Genomic DNA, 15,217 nt, shown 5'->3' on the forward strand with positions numbered 1-15,217 from the left:
AAAAATCTACTAAATATGAAATTGTTGTCCCTGTAGACTGTACAGGGTAATCTGGTATGATACTTAACGCTCATGCATCAAGCCCTTTATATGTTTCTTTTTGAGGTGTACGTATACGCAGACCTATACTGGACAAACGTTGTAAAGCGGTCGATATTTTAACGTCACTGTTTTCAAATGTGCTAACTTTATGTTTTCGAATGTATCTTAAACTCTTAAATGTATCCATGTAATATTTTAGTTTGTGTCAAGCTTTTTCATTTGAGTGGTGTTCTGAAAAAAACTGGGCAAAATGCATGTGTGTAAAGTGCCATCCCAGATTAGACTGTGCAGTCCGCATAGGCTAATCGGGGACGACACTTTCCGCTTAAACTAGATTTTCGGTTAAAAGAAACTTCCTTTAAACGAAAAATACCATTAAAGCAGAAAGTGTCGTCCCTGACTGAACAGGCTAATCTGGGACGACACTTTACGCACATGCATTAAGCCCAGTTTTCTCAGAACAATGCTAATTTAATCGCTTCAGTCCAGTATCATGCATCGTGGCATGTTCTCCTTCAGGTAGAGGCACACTTCGCACGTTGCACTCGGGCAGTTGGTCAGCTCCAGCTCCTCGAGGTGTCGTAGCTGCGTCAGGCCGCAGAGACCTTGACCGGACACCAGGGCGCAACCTGCAAACATTAAAAATAAAAGATCGATTTCGGTTAACGATCATCACAAATGATTATGATTTAATAGTATTATACCTTAAGACCCATCTGGAATGTGCTTTCTGAGTTTCGTTATCTGCTTTAGGTAACCACATACTCCAAGAAAACATCCGTCCTAACATCCGACTTAAACTGACATGAATTCCAGTATTAAGAAATATATTAGCCTGCACTAGCTATATTTATTCCTTACCACGTATAACGGTATCTGAACAAATTAAACTAGTGATATCTTATCGATTACATGTTGTTTTTGTTGCTCATATTTCTGTTTGATTACTTGTATTCCTTAGTCAAGCTCAGTTCTTGGAAATAGTTGAGTATGAATGACATTTAAGTCCCCGTTCGCGGAGATATATATGGATAGAATCGTAAGAAAACGTGTTTTTACTGAGGATATCACTGAAAATCCCGTTGAAATCGGTTGAAAAAAACAACATATAGCGATTGCTATTTTGGAGTCGAGAACGGTAAAGTACGAAAACGACCTAATTAATATTCATGATTCGACACGTTAATTCAAACCTAAACAAACAAAATTGCAGATACGGGCAAATTTAGCGGAGAGAAGGTAAGAACAAATGCAAATACATCTGTTACAGACGAAAACTAAGTTGCAGCGCTTCTTTTTTGTTAAATCTGTGTATTTATCTTCCATATGCTAATAATGTTTAGGGAAAGCTTAATATAGATATTATTTGCTTAACTCGCGACGCTGCAATGATTTTCGCCTATTGCATGTATTTATGATCATTTATATATTATTTTATCGATTCAAAACCGATTTTGACCAGGTTTTCGATGTCAACCTCGATAAAAATATATTTCAATGAATTAATGTAAAGTTTATTTCTCGCTATACGATTTACACAAAATGTAAATGCAAAACAACGATCTATTCCGCGAACGGGGACTTTAAATATACTTGATGAAGTTCATGAACGAGGGAAGACTGCAACAGATTGGTTAGGAAAATAAGCAAATAATAAACAATCCGTTTAGAATTTTATGTTGCTGTGTTTGCATCGGTTTAACACATTGTTGAACAAAACTTATGCATTAGCATTTATTAACTATTGTTGAATGTTAACATTTCCCATATTAGATTCCAACCGCAGACTGCAGTCTGCTATATCTGTATAAATCAATAAATGCCCTAATGTGTATGTTCAATCACACACCAAGTGTCACATTGTATGTTGACTGCTGATATTTGTGTTATCTTATAGTTCCTTATTTTATCTTGAACTAGTTTGTTTGTGTAATGTTCAATATTAACCATCGTTCAGGCTCATTTGCATAAGCCTACTGTGCTGCACTGTCAGTCGATAAATATTTTCGGTTTGTTTACTCACGGACTCTAGATGTCAATATACGCGTGGATTACTATACTTGTTCACAACGATGTTTAAATAATTTTTTACAAAAAAAGAGACGCAATTAATAGAAAAGATCGTTGTTGAATTTTTCGTAAAGCCTCGCCTTTTCTTCCGCCATTGAGACTTTTCTGATATCACGTGATATCTTAAGTCACCATCCGTATAATCTATAGTCATCGCACATACATGTATATTTATTTCTATATTTTAAATATTATAATATTAAATATTATAAGTGAAGTTATATCGTTCGCAAATGCAGTTGAAAATCAATGTATATGAGGCTTAGTTTTACCTGCTAAAGACAGCACTCGCAGATTTCTCATAGAGTACATGTGTTGCAATCCGAAATCCCTGATTTGAGTGCACCATCGCAGAAACAGCTTGACAAGTGATGTCATCGTCGACAGGTACCCGATGCCGATGTCAGAAACGTGAGAACATCTGCGAAGAGAAAGGTACTCATTGCATTAAAGAAGATACATATATGAATACATTTGCAACATATGTGTATAATAAACCTGTAGTTCTACGACATAAACAACACTAGTATATGTTTAGTATGTTACAAAGCCATGTGAACACATTACAATCTTCATAACAACACACGGCTGTAAATCTGGTTGTGGTATGTTTAACGGCGTTCATATTCAATCGGAACATTTCGATAATAAACTATGGTCAATGTATAAAAGTAACTACTTATACATTTGAGGATCCGCTTATATTATATGTACTGTTCTAGTTATTTCATTTCTTGTGGAGGAAGCCATTGACAGACAAACATACAGAATGCTTATTGATAAATGTGTATACCAATTTTTATGGCACGATGTTATGTACTTGTTGAGTTATCCAAATTTAAAGGTTGTATTTCTTTTTCATTTGAGAAACACCGACCCGACATTTTAACTTTCAAATTTCCCTTTATTAAAATACCTAGACTCATTAAAGAGAAATCGCACTAAAACACATTGGTAATTACTTTGGCAACTTAAATGATAATGTTTATAACGTTGCAAGGATATGGTATGCATCTTTTGGATATTGCTAGAAAAATTGTTGCTATTGTAAATTTATTCTTAAATTAATAATTTAGTTTTAAATTATTCAAGACGTATTGTTTTTATTGCACATACTACTTCCTTATTTATGTATATCAACACGCCATGTGTTTCATTTTTTCACAAAATACGACGGTACACTCAATATCGCATTTCCGATAGATTACATAAATAGCAAACAATACTATAAAGGCTCTAACACTTTATTCAATAAGTTTTTTGCATATTTTTTTTTACTTTGAAATATTAAGGGGAGGATACATGTACCTTGATGTCACATGCTGAAATGATAATAAAAAAAACTACTGTTTTCGAAAGCGTTCATACGTTTACAATTGACCAGAACAAGAAACATAATTAATCTAACCAGGTCCTGTTTAAATTTGATAAATAGCAATAAGTTTACAAAAATATAGAAAGTAAACCATATGTGATAGGTTTATGTAAAAAAAATGGAACAGTAATCTAGGTAAAGCAAGAGATGTGTTTGTCACAAACACAATGCACCCTATCGTGCCGCTGTGAAATCAAATTTCAATATATCATTTGGCAGGTTTAGGAATTATCTCCCCTTTAAAGCTTTTTACTTCCCTTGGATTGTATTTTTTTTACTTTAGACCTTGAAAAATGACCTTGACATTTCACCACTCAAAATGTGCAGCTTCATGAGATACACATGCCTGTCGAATATCAAGTTGCTATCTTCAATATTCAAAGAGTTATGACAAAACGTTAACGACGGTTAAAGTTTTGGGACACACACATACAATGAATGAATGAATAAATGACAGACAGACAGACAGGCCAAAAACAATATACACCCTATCTTTCGATCTTGGGGCATAATAAAAAACCAACAACAGTGTGTGACTACAAGCACGTGCAGTCAAATGGTTAACGCTCCTGCCTGAATTTTTATCAAGGATCTGAATATTATACTATATCACGCTATAACTCTTATGCTTTTCTTGCATATATTATTTATATAAATCAATTCAAAGTTGTCGTTGGTACTTAGTTTCGTGTTTCATTGCATCGTGAATCATGTCATTATTTGTCAAACTTCGACGCTAAGTGTGTTAGTCGACTGCTTGTGTGCTGCTCTAGTGCGTGTGCCGTGAAAGACTTTTTGGCAAATGTTCATTTCGACAAGAAAATGACAGACATACATCATTAACACATTTTTTATCATACACGATTATAAACACAAAATAATAACTCAACAATTGACGAGTATCCATTACATTAACTTTGAATAAAATTTCACAGATTTGGAAGGATTTATTTTTTAGGTTCATGTTAAAAAATCTATATAAAAAAAGTAAAAATAACAATTAGTAAAATTAGTGTAGCTCGTGGCTCGGTTATCATCACGTGGTTGATTATGAAGGCAGGAATTTCATCCAGCTAGGCTGGTTCCAGGCAAATCTCTGCGCGGAGACTGGCGGGCGGCTTTGCAAACACAGATTGAAACCGTGAATCTCTGTGTATTTTTAACCAGGGCGGGGAGAGCGGTTCTATAGAATTTGTTCATTGTATTAAGATGTAAATATTCATTTTGTTTCACAGAGATATGAAATGGGCCCATTACTTGATGGGTATTTGAAATGCGCATGCTTTCTTTCAAATTCTAAACATTGAATAACAATTTACGGATTATATTCTTCTATTTTACTATGTAATATTAACTAGAATTGCACCAGCGCATATGAAATGAAGATAGTATTAGCAACCAACTCTTACTCAACGACACAGAAATAACCGAAAACCATTTAATCAGATATTTGATGAGTTCAATTCGCCTTGTGTTCAAGCAATAATGATGAACAATTTGGAAGTATGTAAAATTTGCACGCATGATTTGGTACGTGCAACATTTACAATGTTAAATATCACTTTAATTTAACTAACAAATATATTTTTTAAACAATGATATTAGTCTTTTAACAATCAGCGATGGCAAGCTACATATGTAATGCCAATAAGAAACAATATTAACTACCTGTTATTAATGCTAGATAAAATGACTGACTTCCAGTCAAGTCAAAAATCACTTTCTGAAACAAAGTTGACGCCTTCAACTTGTTGTTCATCAATTACGTGTTTAATCATGTATACATGGTATCTCGTGATCCCAGTTTTGATGTTTTATTTGGTGTTCTGTAACAAAAGTAGCGGATAACAACAAGAATTTCTCTCGTGATAGCGTGTCTGGATTTCATCGTTTGCTATTTTCAATAAACTAGCGAAGCGTTCAATATACATATGTGGTAATAAAAAATAGTTAGTTTATAGACTCTATTATTGACCGTTAAGAATAAACCATGCTTAGGCTATGTATATTTTTTGCATTTTTTACGCACGCCACCGTTTTAATTTACACTGAAAGAGCTTTTAATAGAGCGTGTGTTTGGATATTTACGTTCACCGCCGAATTAATTTTATACTGACAGAAACGTCATTCAGTGGTATTAATGGAAACAGAAACTTCAGTCAAACTATCGCATTACATCAATATCGTTATTTATCGTTGTACTTTAAAGATAACTGGTGACATGATGATATATGCCAAAAATACTTTTTAATGACCTTTGAGTTATACCAGGTCATTTTTATATCTATGTTGGCGTTATACGTCTATTTTGTGTCTTCCAATATTTATAAAGTTTTCAATACATGTTATTATTGGTAAAAGGTCAGGTCGAGCGAGCCTTCCATACCTCTTGAATAAAGCTCAAACGCTTTTACACTTTTATATGGTATATATATGGTATACATATAATGTATAATTTATTATGCAATTTATTGTTAGTATTGACAAATTGTCTTTTGATTAAATAAAACACGTGAGCTTCTTATATATTATTATGATAGAGACAGTTCAAGAGTATGACATTAAAATCAATACATGTTGTATGTCTTAAGACTTAAATAACCAGCAATTGTGCTTGCAATATCCTCTGATCCATAATTGCGTACGACGTCTTAGCAACGTAATGTACTTGCCTAGCGGAGGTTCAATTAATTTACCAAAGTAATAACTTCCTGAACACGGTTTAGTCTAGATATATGGACGCAATACAAAGCTGCTCCTGCGTCATTTGGGCGATACTTTTTGATCAACTAAAGGAAATATTTATATGTCAGCATACCTGTATAGGCTGTACTGCAAAAATCTTACGATTAGGGCGTGGACGTATTCTATCATGAACACGCACGACCTAGAACGTGCATTAAGAATGTTAAGTATCCCCTGTAATTAAAATGAATTTGATCGAGATTTTAACATGTGTGCCATTTGAACAAGACAAGCTACCTTAATGAATGTCAAACTTGACACTCCCATTTTCTGTAAATTAAATTGGCATATAATGATATTTTATTGAATTTATACTGAATATGGTCAGATTCATAGATATTTAAACGCAAATCAATACATATATAACAAAAATGGAAACGGCAAGTTATTTAAAGAGCAACCGGAAACATAGAGTGGTTATTTTGCATGATATTCATTTTATTAAGTAGTCGGTAGCATGTTTAAATCATGTCTTCGACGAAGTTTCGGAAGGCTAATGTTAGATAAGTTTTGACAGGCACGAATCGATGCAACAGGGCTTATAATTAGATTGTGTAGAACGTATCCATGAATAATACATTGCCGATGGTTAGTTGGGGATAGCAACATATTGTAAACGGCAGATTATGAAGTATTCAGCTCCGAGATAAATACACACAAAATCTAATTATAGAATAGCATTAATAGCTACGAAAGTAATCATGAAATGCCGATACAAATATGTTTTTGGTATTAAGTCTATAAATGCCCTAGTGGTGTTCTTGCTACGATCAATTAGTGTGACCGTCAAGAAAAAATAAGATTATAGACAATTAAAGGGACTTATTCACTGTTTGGCAAAATAAAAAAATAAAAATACTCATGTAATATGACATATGCATTATATTCAAACAAGAAAACATGTTATTCCTGAGTTAGAAAATGTTAAACATATCGGATTGTTTCAAGGAAATTGTCAATGGGTAATCAAAAAGGATTATTTGACAGGGCGTTCACGTATTTCTAATATACCGCAGTGGTGCATTAGATTTTGCTCCTAAAGTTCGCGGTTTCGATTTCCAAATAATGCAAACTTTTATATTTAACGCTTTTCTTGCTAATATAACTATTCCAAATAATACTGTATGATATTAAAGACTTTTACTGAAACACACACACGAAAATCTTTGAAAAGAAGCCTAAAGCACTTCCAATAAATAGGCAGTGTAGGGTGCGGGATGGGTAAGTCAGTGTATTGGATAGTTCCAGACTGGTTTTAGACACAGGTGGTTAGCGTGTGGCTATGATATTAATTAGTGAAAACATCATTTTGAATGATAAATAATCATATTATAACGAAAAATTAACTTTTCTGAAAAAAAATATTTCACTATCAAATATATATATAACAAGGTATGCAACTCAAAATCAGCCCAAAACGGGGTGCATCGCTTTGAACAGCCATATCTTTATCAATTTTGCAGCGATTTTCACGATTTTGGTCTTATTCAACGCAGAAATGAATTTCCTTTCTGGAAATGAATATGTCTTGCAATATTTTTACAAATGCTGGGTCAACTTTTAAGAAATAACACGATACACAACACGCATGACCCAGTTGACAGTGATCATGCTGTCTTTAAGACTGAAATCTTCACGGAGTAAAGGGCAACTTCCCTATAAAGTTCATGTAGTTCGATACCATAATTCAATAAAACGTATGAAAAAACATTATTACCGTTCTTGTCGTAACATTCTGCATCAAGACTAACTGTCCAGCGCCGTTTGAAACCTTTGTTTACATACATTTCAACTAACTGACATTTTAAACATACGAGTGATTTCATTGGTCCAATGCGGAGGTGTGTCTTTACAACTGGAGATTTCATTCATAAAGAATACATGATCACTGTCAACTGGGTCATGCGTGTTGTGTATCGTGTTATTTCTTAAAAGTTGACCCAGCATTTGTAAAAATATTGCAAGACATATACATTTCCAGAAAGGAAATTCATTTCTGCGTTGAATAAGACCGAGATCGTGAAAATCGCTGCAAAATTGATGAAGATATGGCTGTTCAAAGCGATGCACCCCGTTTTGGGCTGATTTTGAGTTGCATACCTTGTTATATACACAGGTGGTTGGCGTGTGGCTATGATATTAATTAGTGAAAACATCATTTTGAATGATAAATAATCATATTATAACGAAAAATTAACTTTTCTGAAAAAAAATATTTCACTATCAAATATATATATAACAAGGTATGCAACTCAAAATCACCCCAAAACGGGGTGCATCGCTTTGAACAGCCATATCTTCATCAATTGTGCAGCGATTTTCACGATCTCGGTCTTATTCAACGCAGAAATGAATTTCCTTTCTGGAAATGTATATGTCTTGCAATATTTTTACAAATGCTGGGTCAACTTTTAAGAAATAACACGATACACAACACGCATGACCCAGTTGACAGTGATCATGTATTCTTTATGAATGAAATCTCCAGTTGTAAAGACACACCTCCGCATTGGACCAATGAAATCACTCGTATGTTTAAAATGTCAGTTAGTTGAAATGTATGTAAACAAAGGTTTCAAACGGCGCTGGACAGTAAGTCTTGATGCAGAATGTAACGACAAGAACGGTAATAATGTTTTTTCATACGTTTTATTGAATTATGGTATCGAACTACATGAACTTTGTAGGGAAGTTGCCCTTTACTCCGTGAAGATTTCAGTCTTAAAGACAGCATGATCACTGTCAACTGGGTTATGCGTGTTGTGTATCGTGTTATTTCTTAAAAGTTGACCCAGCATTTGTAAAAATATTGCAAGACATATACATTTCCAGAAAGGAAATTCATTTCTGCGTTGAATAAGACCGAGATCGTTAAAATCGCTGCTAAATTGATGAAGATATGGCTGTTCAAAGCGATGCACCCCGTTTTGGGCTGATTTTGAGTTGCATACCTTGTTATATATATATTTGATAGTGAAATATTGTTTTTCAGAAAAGTTAATTTTTCGTTATAATATGATTATTTATCATTCAAAATGATGTTTTCACTAATTAATATCATAGCCACACGCTAACCACCTGTGGTTATATATATATTTGATAGTGAAAATTTTTTTTTCAGAAAAGTTAATTTTTTGTTATAATATGATTATTTATCATTCAAAATGATGTTTTCACTAATTAATAGCATAGCCACACGCTAACCACCTGTGGTTTTAGACACATTGATCAGACTTAATGGTGGACCAATTTTTATAAGCGTGTTTATGTGTTCTTTCATGCATTTTGATTCAATATCGGTTCATATTTTCAGAGATATGCAGACACCGTGCGCATAAAACAATACCGATAGTCCGGGATTGTGTTATATATCGACTGCAATTGAACATCGAATCCTGTTGCTTTTATATTTAACCCATTTATGCCAAGCGTCTAGAAAAAAGGCCTTGGCAAACAGCGTAGACCCAGATGAGACGCCGCATGATACGGCGTCTCATCAGGGTCTGCGCTGTTTGCCTAAAGGAATTTCTGTAAGAAATATTCTAAATATAGAAATAAGTATACTTGACATCCCTAATTTTGGAAATAAATTGATCCAATTTCGAAGGATGGGAGAGTCCACTAGGCATAAATGGGTTAAACTTATCAAAATCCTCATGATAGTAGTAAGTAAAGTCTTAACCCTAAACCGACATCGTGATGTGACTTAATGGCAATAAACAGTACTATGAAATACCAAATGGGGATATTTTCAAGTAATCAATTATCAAGAACAATGTAACCCTCGTCGTCATTGATAAAAACTCTACTGAGAAATCATATATATCACCCACGATGCTGTTTTGCCATGGAGGAAACATGATTATTGAAAATCGATTGCTTAGTCATTTCATGGAATCTCGCGTCGAGTCCAGGGAAAAACAATAACTACCGACTATCCTGTCTTCTACACAACCGGAGTTATTTATAGAAGATGATTTCGCTGTTTATTTAATAGCATGTAAAATCAGATCTTGCTTGAAGCGATAATATGTTGAGAATGGCTTTAACTCATAAACTTTTTATATTGAAATCACTCTTCTCAAGCAGTAAACGCGATTGATCAAAGGTTACAATGCACTCTTACCTTTCTGATTTCTGAGTTTTAATTCGCGCCTAGTCAGTGTTTACGTCGATGTTATGTATGAGATTTACGTCTCGTATAAGTTGGACATGAAAAGCCCATTTACATCTAATTCAACATGTCCACCAAGTTGTATAAATTTGAAATGTTTCAAAACTACAATAATCTGACGTAGAAAATACACAGTAATAGCCAATATGTGTATACTGATAAATAATACTTATGCATATACTGTTGGATAAAATCTCCTATTATTCGTCATTTTCTTGCCAATTCATGCGGTTTGTATAAAACTTTGTGGTTTGTTTTCCATCCATCCCAGAATTGTATCGTGGCCATTTCGTATCACATCTGGTAAATTTCAGAAACTCACACCTGGCTTGCTACTTTATTGAAAGCATTGCCACTGTCAACAACTGAGTATAGTCATCTTAGAAATGACAAACGACAGAATAGGTTGATTAATTCAGAATAGGTTGATTAATTCATCATTAATGAATCTAAAATGTCAAACATTACAGAATACAAGTTCGCAATGGTCTTTGTCTGCGTTTCAGTGTGCAAACCTACCTTGTGTATTGATATGGTCTCTTTATAAGGATACCCAAGAAAATTGTGCGTCAGTGGGGTTTAGCATCCATTATACATTTACTGTTTTATAAAGGATAAACATATGAGCCGCGTCGTGCAAAAATGGGTATTTTGCCATAGTATGCCCGGATAGCTCCAGTACAGCATGGGAATTCCGTTCAGGAACTACCCTGTCCGCTGTAAAGTCACGCAAGGTGTCGTAATCTGATTAGCGGACATTATGACTCCTCATCAGTGTATATGGATACACCTGCAGCTACACACTGTTCGGATGTATCCTAGTGCACATTTTCGCACAAATCGGCTTATATATGGAGCTACACATTTAGGATATGTCGTAAGATTTTTTGCACAGCGTTATGCGTTGTTGATGTTTTTATTAGTCCACCCAATACGGGCAAAACACATAAAAATCTCGCTTTAATGATATTTAATATAGCTGTTTAGCTAAAACTTCCCTTTTCGACTGTATGAACATGATATATAGGTGTTTATTTAATTCCAATACGCCATATGAGGCATAATAATCGAATAATTCCTTAAATGAACTTAAACAGAAGCGATGAACCTATAGTTACCAATCAGTAAGCCTTTTCGAAACGAGATATATAACTTATGCGTTAATTAAAACAGAGGTGTTGTAGGAAAATAACATAGTAACATAGATATAAAACATAACGATAAATAAAGTATAAACATATAAACAAATCATAATTGCTCTGTATGATGTTTCTCTGAAAATGAACATTAACATTTACGATCAACATTTACCGATCAGGAATCCCTGTCGAGCCGAAATATGAACCTGAACCATGGATGACTCACCTATCGAGGACGAGCTCCTCCAGCTGGTTCAAATCACATGCAATGTACTCTAGAGCGGCGTCCGTGACGCGAGGGCACCATGACAGGTCCAGGACACGCAATTTCCGGAGATTCTCTGCAATCAGCTCCACGCCGTCGTCAGTAATTTTACTGCATCCTGACAAACTGAGGACTGTCAGGTTTGGCAAGGAATGGACAATATTCACAATCCCATGGTTGGTGATTTCCCAGCACGACTGCAGTCTGAGTATGCACAGGGTGTAGCTCTGTTTTGCACTGAAGAAAGCCAATGCGGCGTCCGTTACGTGGTAGGCTTGCAGGTTGAATTCATAAAGAGAGGGTAAGAGCTGCGAAACCGCCCCGATCGTGTCGTCTGCTACGTTGATACAGTCGCTGACACTAAGGGACACTATTTTGGGATTTAAACATGACCACAGGCCAGTTTCTGTCAATTCGTTACATCCTGAAATTTCAAGCCGATAAATACACGAAAGCCTTTTGAACAGTACTTCCAAACCGGTATCAGAAACGTTAGAACACCTGAGGCTTATGGAACGTATCTGTTTCTTGTAATTAGAGAAATGGTTTACAAAATCAGCAATATCCTCGTCTGTGGCACCGAACAAACACACACCATCCACACTTCGTTGTTGCAGGCTATCGTAGAAACACTTCCGCACGTCTTCCTTTTTGCTGAGTTCTTTGCATGCTATTACGGGTATCACATTGATCCAGAACTTGGGTTGATACACAATGTGCTTCCACGTTTTACATACCTGAGAAAGCTTGCCTCTTTCTTCTGGAGTAAAGAACATGAAGAACTTACATAGAAATCTCTCGTCAAGAAACAATTCCCGGGCGGATGTTGGCTGAGACCTCCCAAACAAGCTGCGGATTTTGCGCGCGATTAGAGGTTTCGGTGACCGCACCATTCTACTTGCCGTCTGCGTATTACCAAGCGCTGAACCGTTGCTCGTCGTCTGCTTATTTGTGTCCTTCTGGATAGACGCGTTTTGTGTCGTCTGTTGTGTTTGTTCTCTATGCAATCTTAATCCTCTTATTCCATTCGATATTTCCATATACGCCTTCCGAATCGTCGACATGATCAGCCTATTCGTTATGTGACTAGAAGGCTATGCTACCATCACACATAACTATGCACAATTAAAAGCGCTGTCATTTCTACCCAATATATTCCTTAGCGCACACTCGCCTTTTTCCACATACCCTTCATCAGTCATTAAAATTCTGATTAAAGCTTGCAAACCGACCTCCACTAATCATTCGTTTGTTTCAGAAATAGCGATACCATTTTCTTAATAACAGAATTTCCAATGAAAACCCTACCCTGGAATGCCGATATCTGAAGTCGTAGTGTTCGCCATTATATGTAGCAGCAATGCACATTTAGACTGTCTATAGTGTTCCAAAGGATCACGGAAAATCCATACTTTGCGATTCCAGCTGACATTCACCGCTATGAGATTCCTGTTAAGCAGACGAAACTTCGAGGAAAAAACAAACGGGCGCGATCAAGTTCATAGGCTAATGAAGTCTTTAAAAAAGGCAAATATACTTGGTATCGAACGACTGTATTGGTATAAAGCTTTGAAGTTATTTGTGTATTGAAAAAGGCAGGAATTGATTTTTAAAAATATGTCATAATTTGCGTTTAAATCTCTTCTCCGTTTCCCAATACTGCTGCACAATAAGACAATAATAATAAATGTCGAATAGGGTGTAAACTATTTTGTGCTGTTAAGAACCATATATACTACTCAAAATTTGCTAAGGATCATTTGTTATATTATGTGTAATTTATAGTTCACCCATAGCTAGATTCAGCCAGCGTGACGCATCAATGATAAATCAATACATAAAAATAAAATAAAAAACAAACATTCTAATATCAAAACATGCAATTTTACAATTTAAAATGTACGTCATCCAAAATTAAAGATAATGTGAAAATAAAAAGTGATCCTTAGCAAATTTTGAACACTAATTGAAAAGATTTTTTATTGCAATAATTTCAAGTTGTAAACAATATATAAAAAAAAGAACTATGATCGATCGTACTTGTACCATGGCTGGCAATTATGTTGGTCGATTGCTTGAGCACCTATCACAAGAACATATACATTTAAACAATGGGAAATCCAACATGCTGTTTCATAAAATATGTGTACTCCACAAACCCATGTTGGAAGTCACAATTTGACATTTTGTTGTTCCATCCGAAATAAGATTGTCCGGAGAGTCTGCGCTTACCCGTCTCTTAAAAATGTGTTTATTTTATTTACATAAATTAAAATATATGTTAAACACTATCATTTTTTATTATTTTTTATTTTTTGTTAAGGTTATCGTACACTTATAACGATGATTCTGCTATCCGAACACTGATTGCAGACGCAAGAATTGCGATGGTAAAGGCAGTGGGAAGGGTTGTATCCATAAATCTCGTACTGGAGACGTCCACTAGAGACTAAGCACAATGATCTGATGGCATGGCCTCCATGCATTTGAGTCTCAATATTGATCATTGATGGTCTTCGATCAATGCACTTGAGTTTCAACACTGAAAATTGATGGTCGTTGTTCCATGCCGTTAAGGCTCAACCCTGAAACTTAAAGATCTTCGTTTTGTGTAAGTAAATCTCAACCCTGAAACGTGTTGGTATTGGGTCCAGGCGCTTCAGTGTCGATTGTTACAACCTTACACTTGAGTTCATTGGTTCCATGTACTTGAGTCTATAGTCCCAGACTGGATGGTCAGTGTTCGTGCCACTTGAGTCTCAACCCTGAGACTTAAAGGTCTTTGTTCCAGGCACATGGTTCTCAAACCTCAGAATATATGGTATTGTGTTCATGTATTTGAGACTCAGCCCTGATTATTGATGGTTCGCGTTTCATGCTCGTGAGCTCAGCCCATATATTAGATGGTATTGGATCCAGACACTTGTATTGCATACACAGATTAAACTATTCTATATCGCTGATGGTGTGTGGGCTTTAGGTTTTGCTATATATATCGTACACAAATAATTGAGGATACATTCGAGAAAACGATCTTTCTATTTCGTACAAGTTATGAACTGACATGCTGTCATATTGACTAAATGTCAGAAGCAGTTTCAACTGTGCTTAAAGTAAGTTTTATTTGCAGGATGATAATGAATATTGTCGTTTTAACGTTTTTATAAATTATATAGCTTTCTTCATGATGATTATACGACACGTTAATGTTATCATGATTTTAAGTACACAACTTTAAGTATGATATTTCTTTGAAGTTCAAAAATACATTTATTTTATTTGATAATGGAATGACAATTCTTTATTGACGATATAAAATGAAAATTGAATTGCCAATCCCCGAGTCATTGTATTCATTATTTAATTGCATGCGTTTATGTAAGTGATATCGTCTAATTGTTTTGCAA

At 35.0% G+C, this 15,217-nt stretch overlaps 1 protein-coding gene across 1 annotated transcript; it reads right to left on the minus strand.

The window, feature by feature from the left end:
• Positions 1-479: 479 nt before the first annotated feature.
• Positions 480-13,137, minus strand: LOC127868649 (F-box/LRR-repeat protein 16-like). The gene is made up of 3 exons (XM_052410582.1): positions 11,772-13,137; positions 2,385-2,533; positions 480-671 (listed from the first exon to the last, which is right to left on the minus strand). Exons 1-3 carry the CDS (start codon positions 12,872-12,874, stop codon positions 523-525), a joined length of 1,401 nt encoding a protein of 466 aa, XP_052266542.1. The 5' UTR covers positions 12,875-13,137; the 3' UTR covers positions 480-522.
• Positions 13,138-15,217: the final 2,080 nt, after the last annotated feature.

The sequence above is a fragment of the Dreissena polymorpha genome, chromosome 2, assembly GCF_020536995.1.
Source record: "Dreissena polymorpha isolate Duluth1 chromosome 2, UMN_Dpol_1.0, whole genome shotgun sequence".
Lineage (NCBI taxonomy): Eukaryota > Metazoa > Mollusca > Bivalvia > Myida > Dreissenidae > Dreissena > Dreissena polymorpha.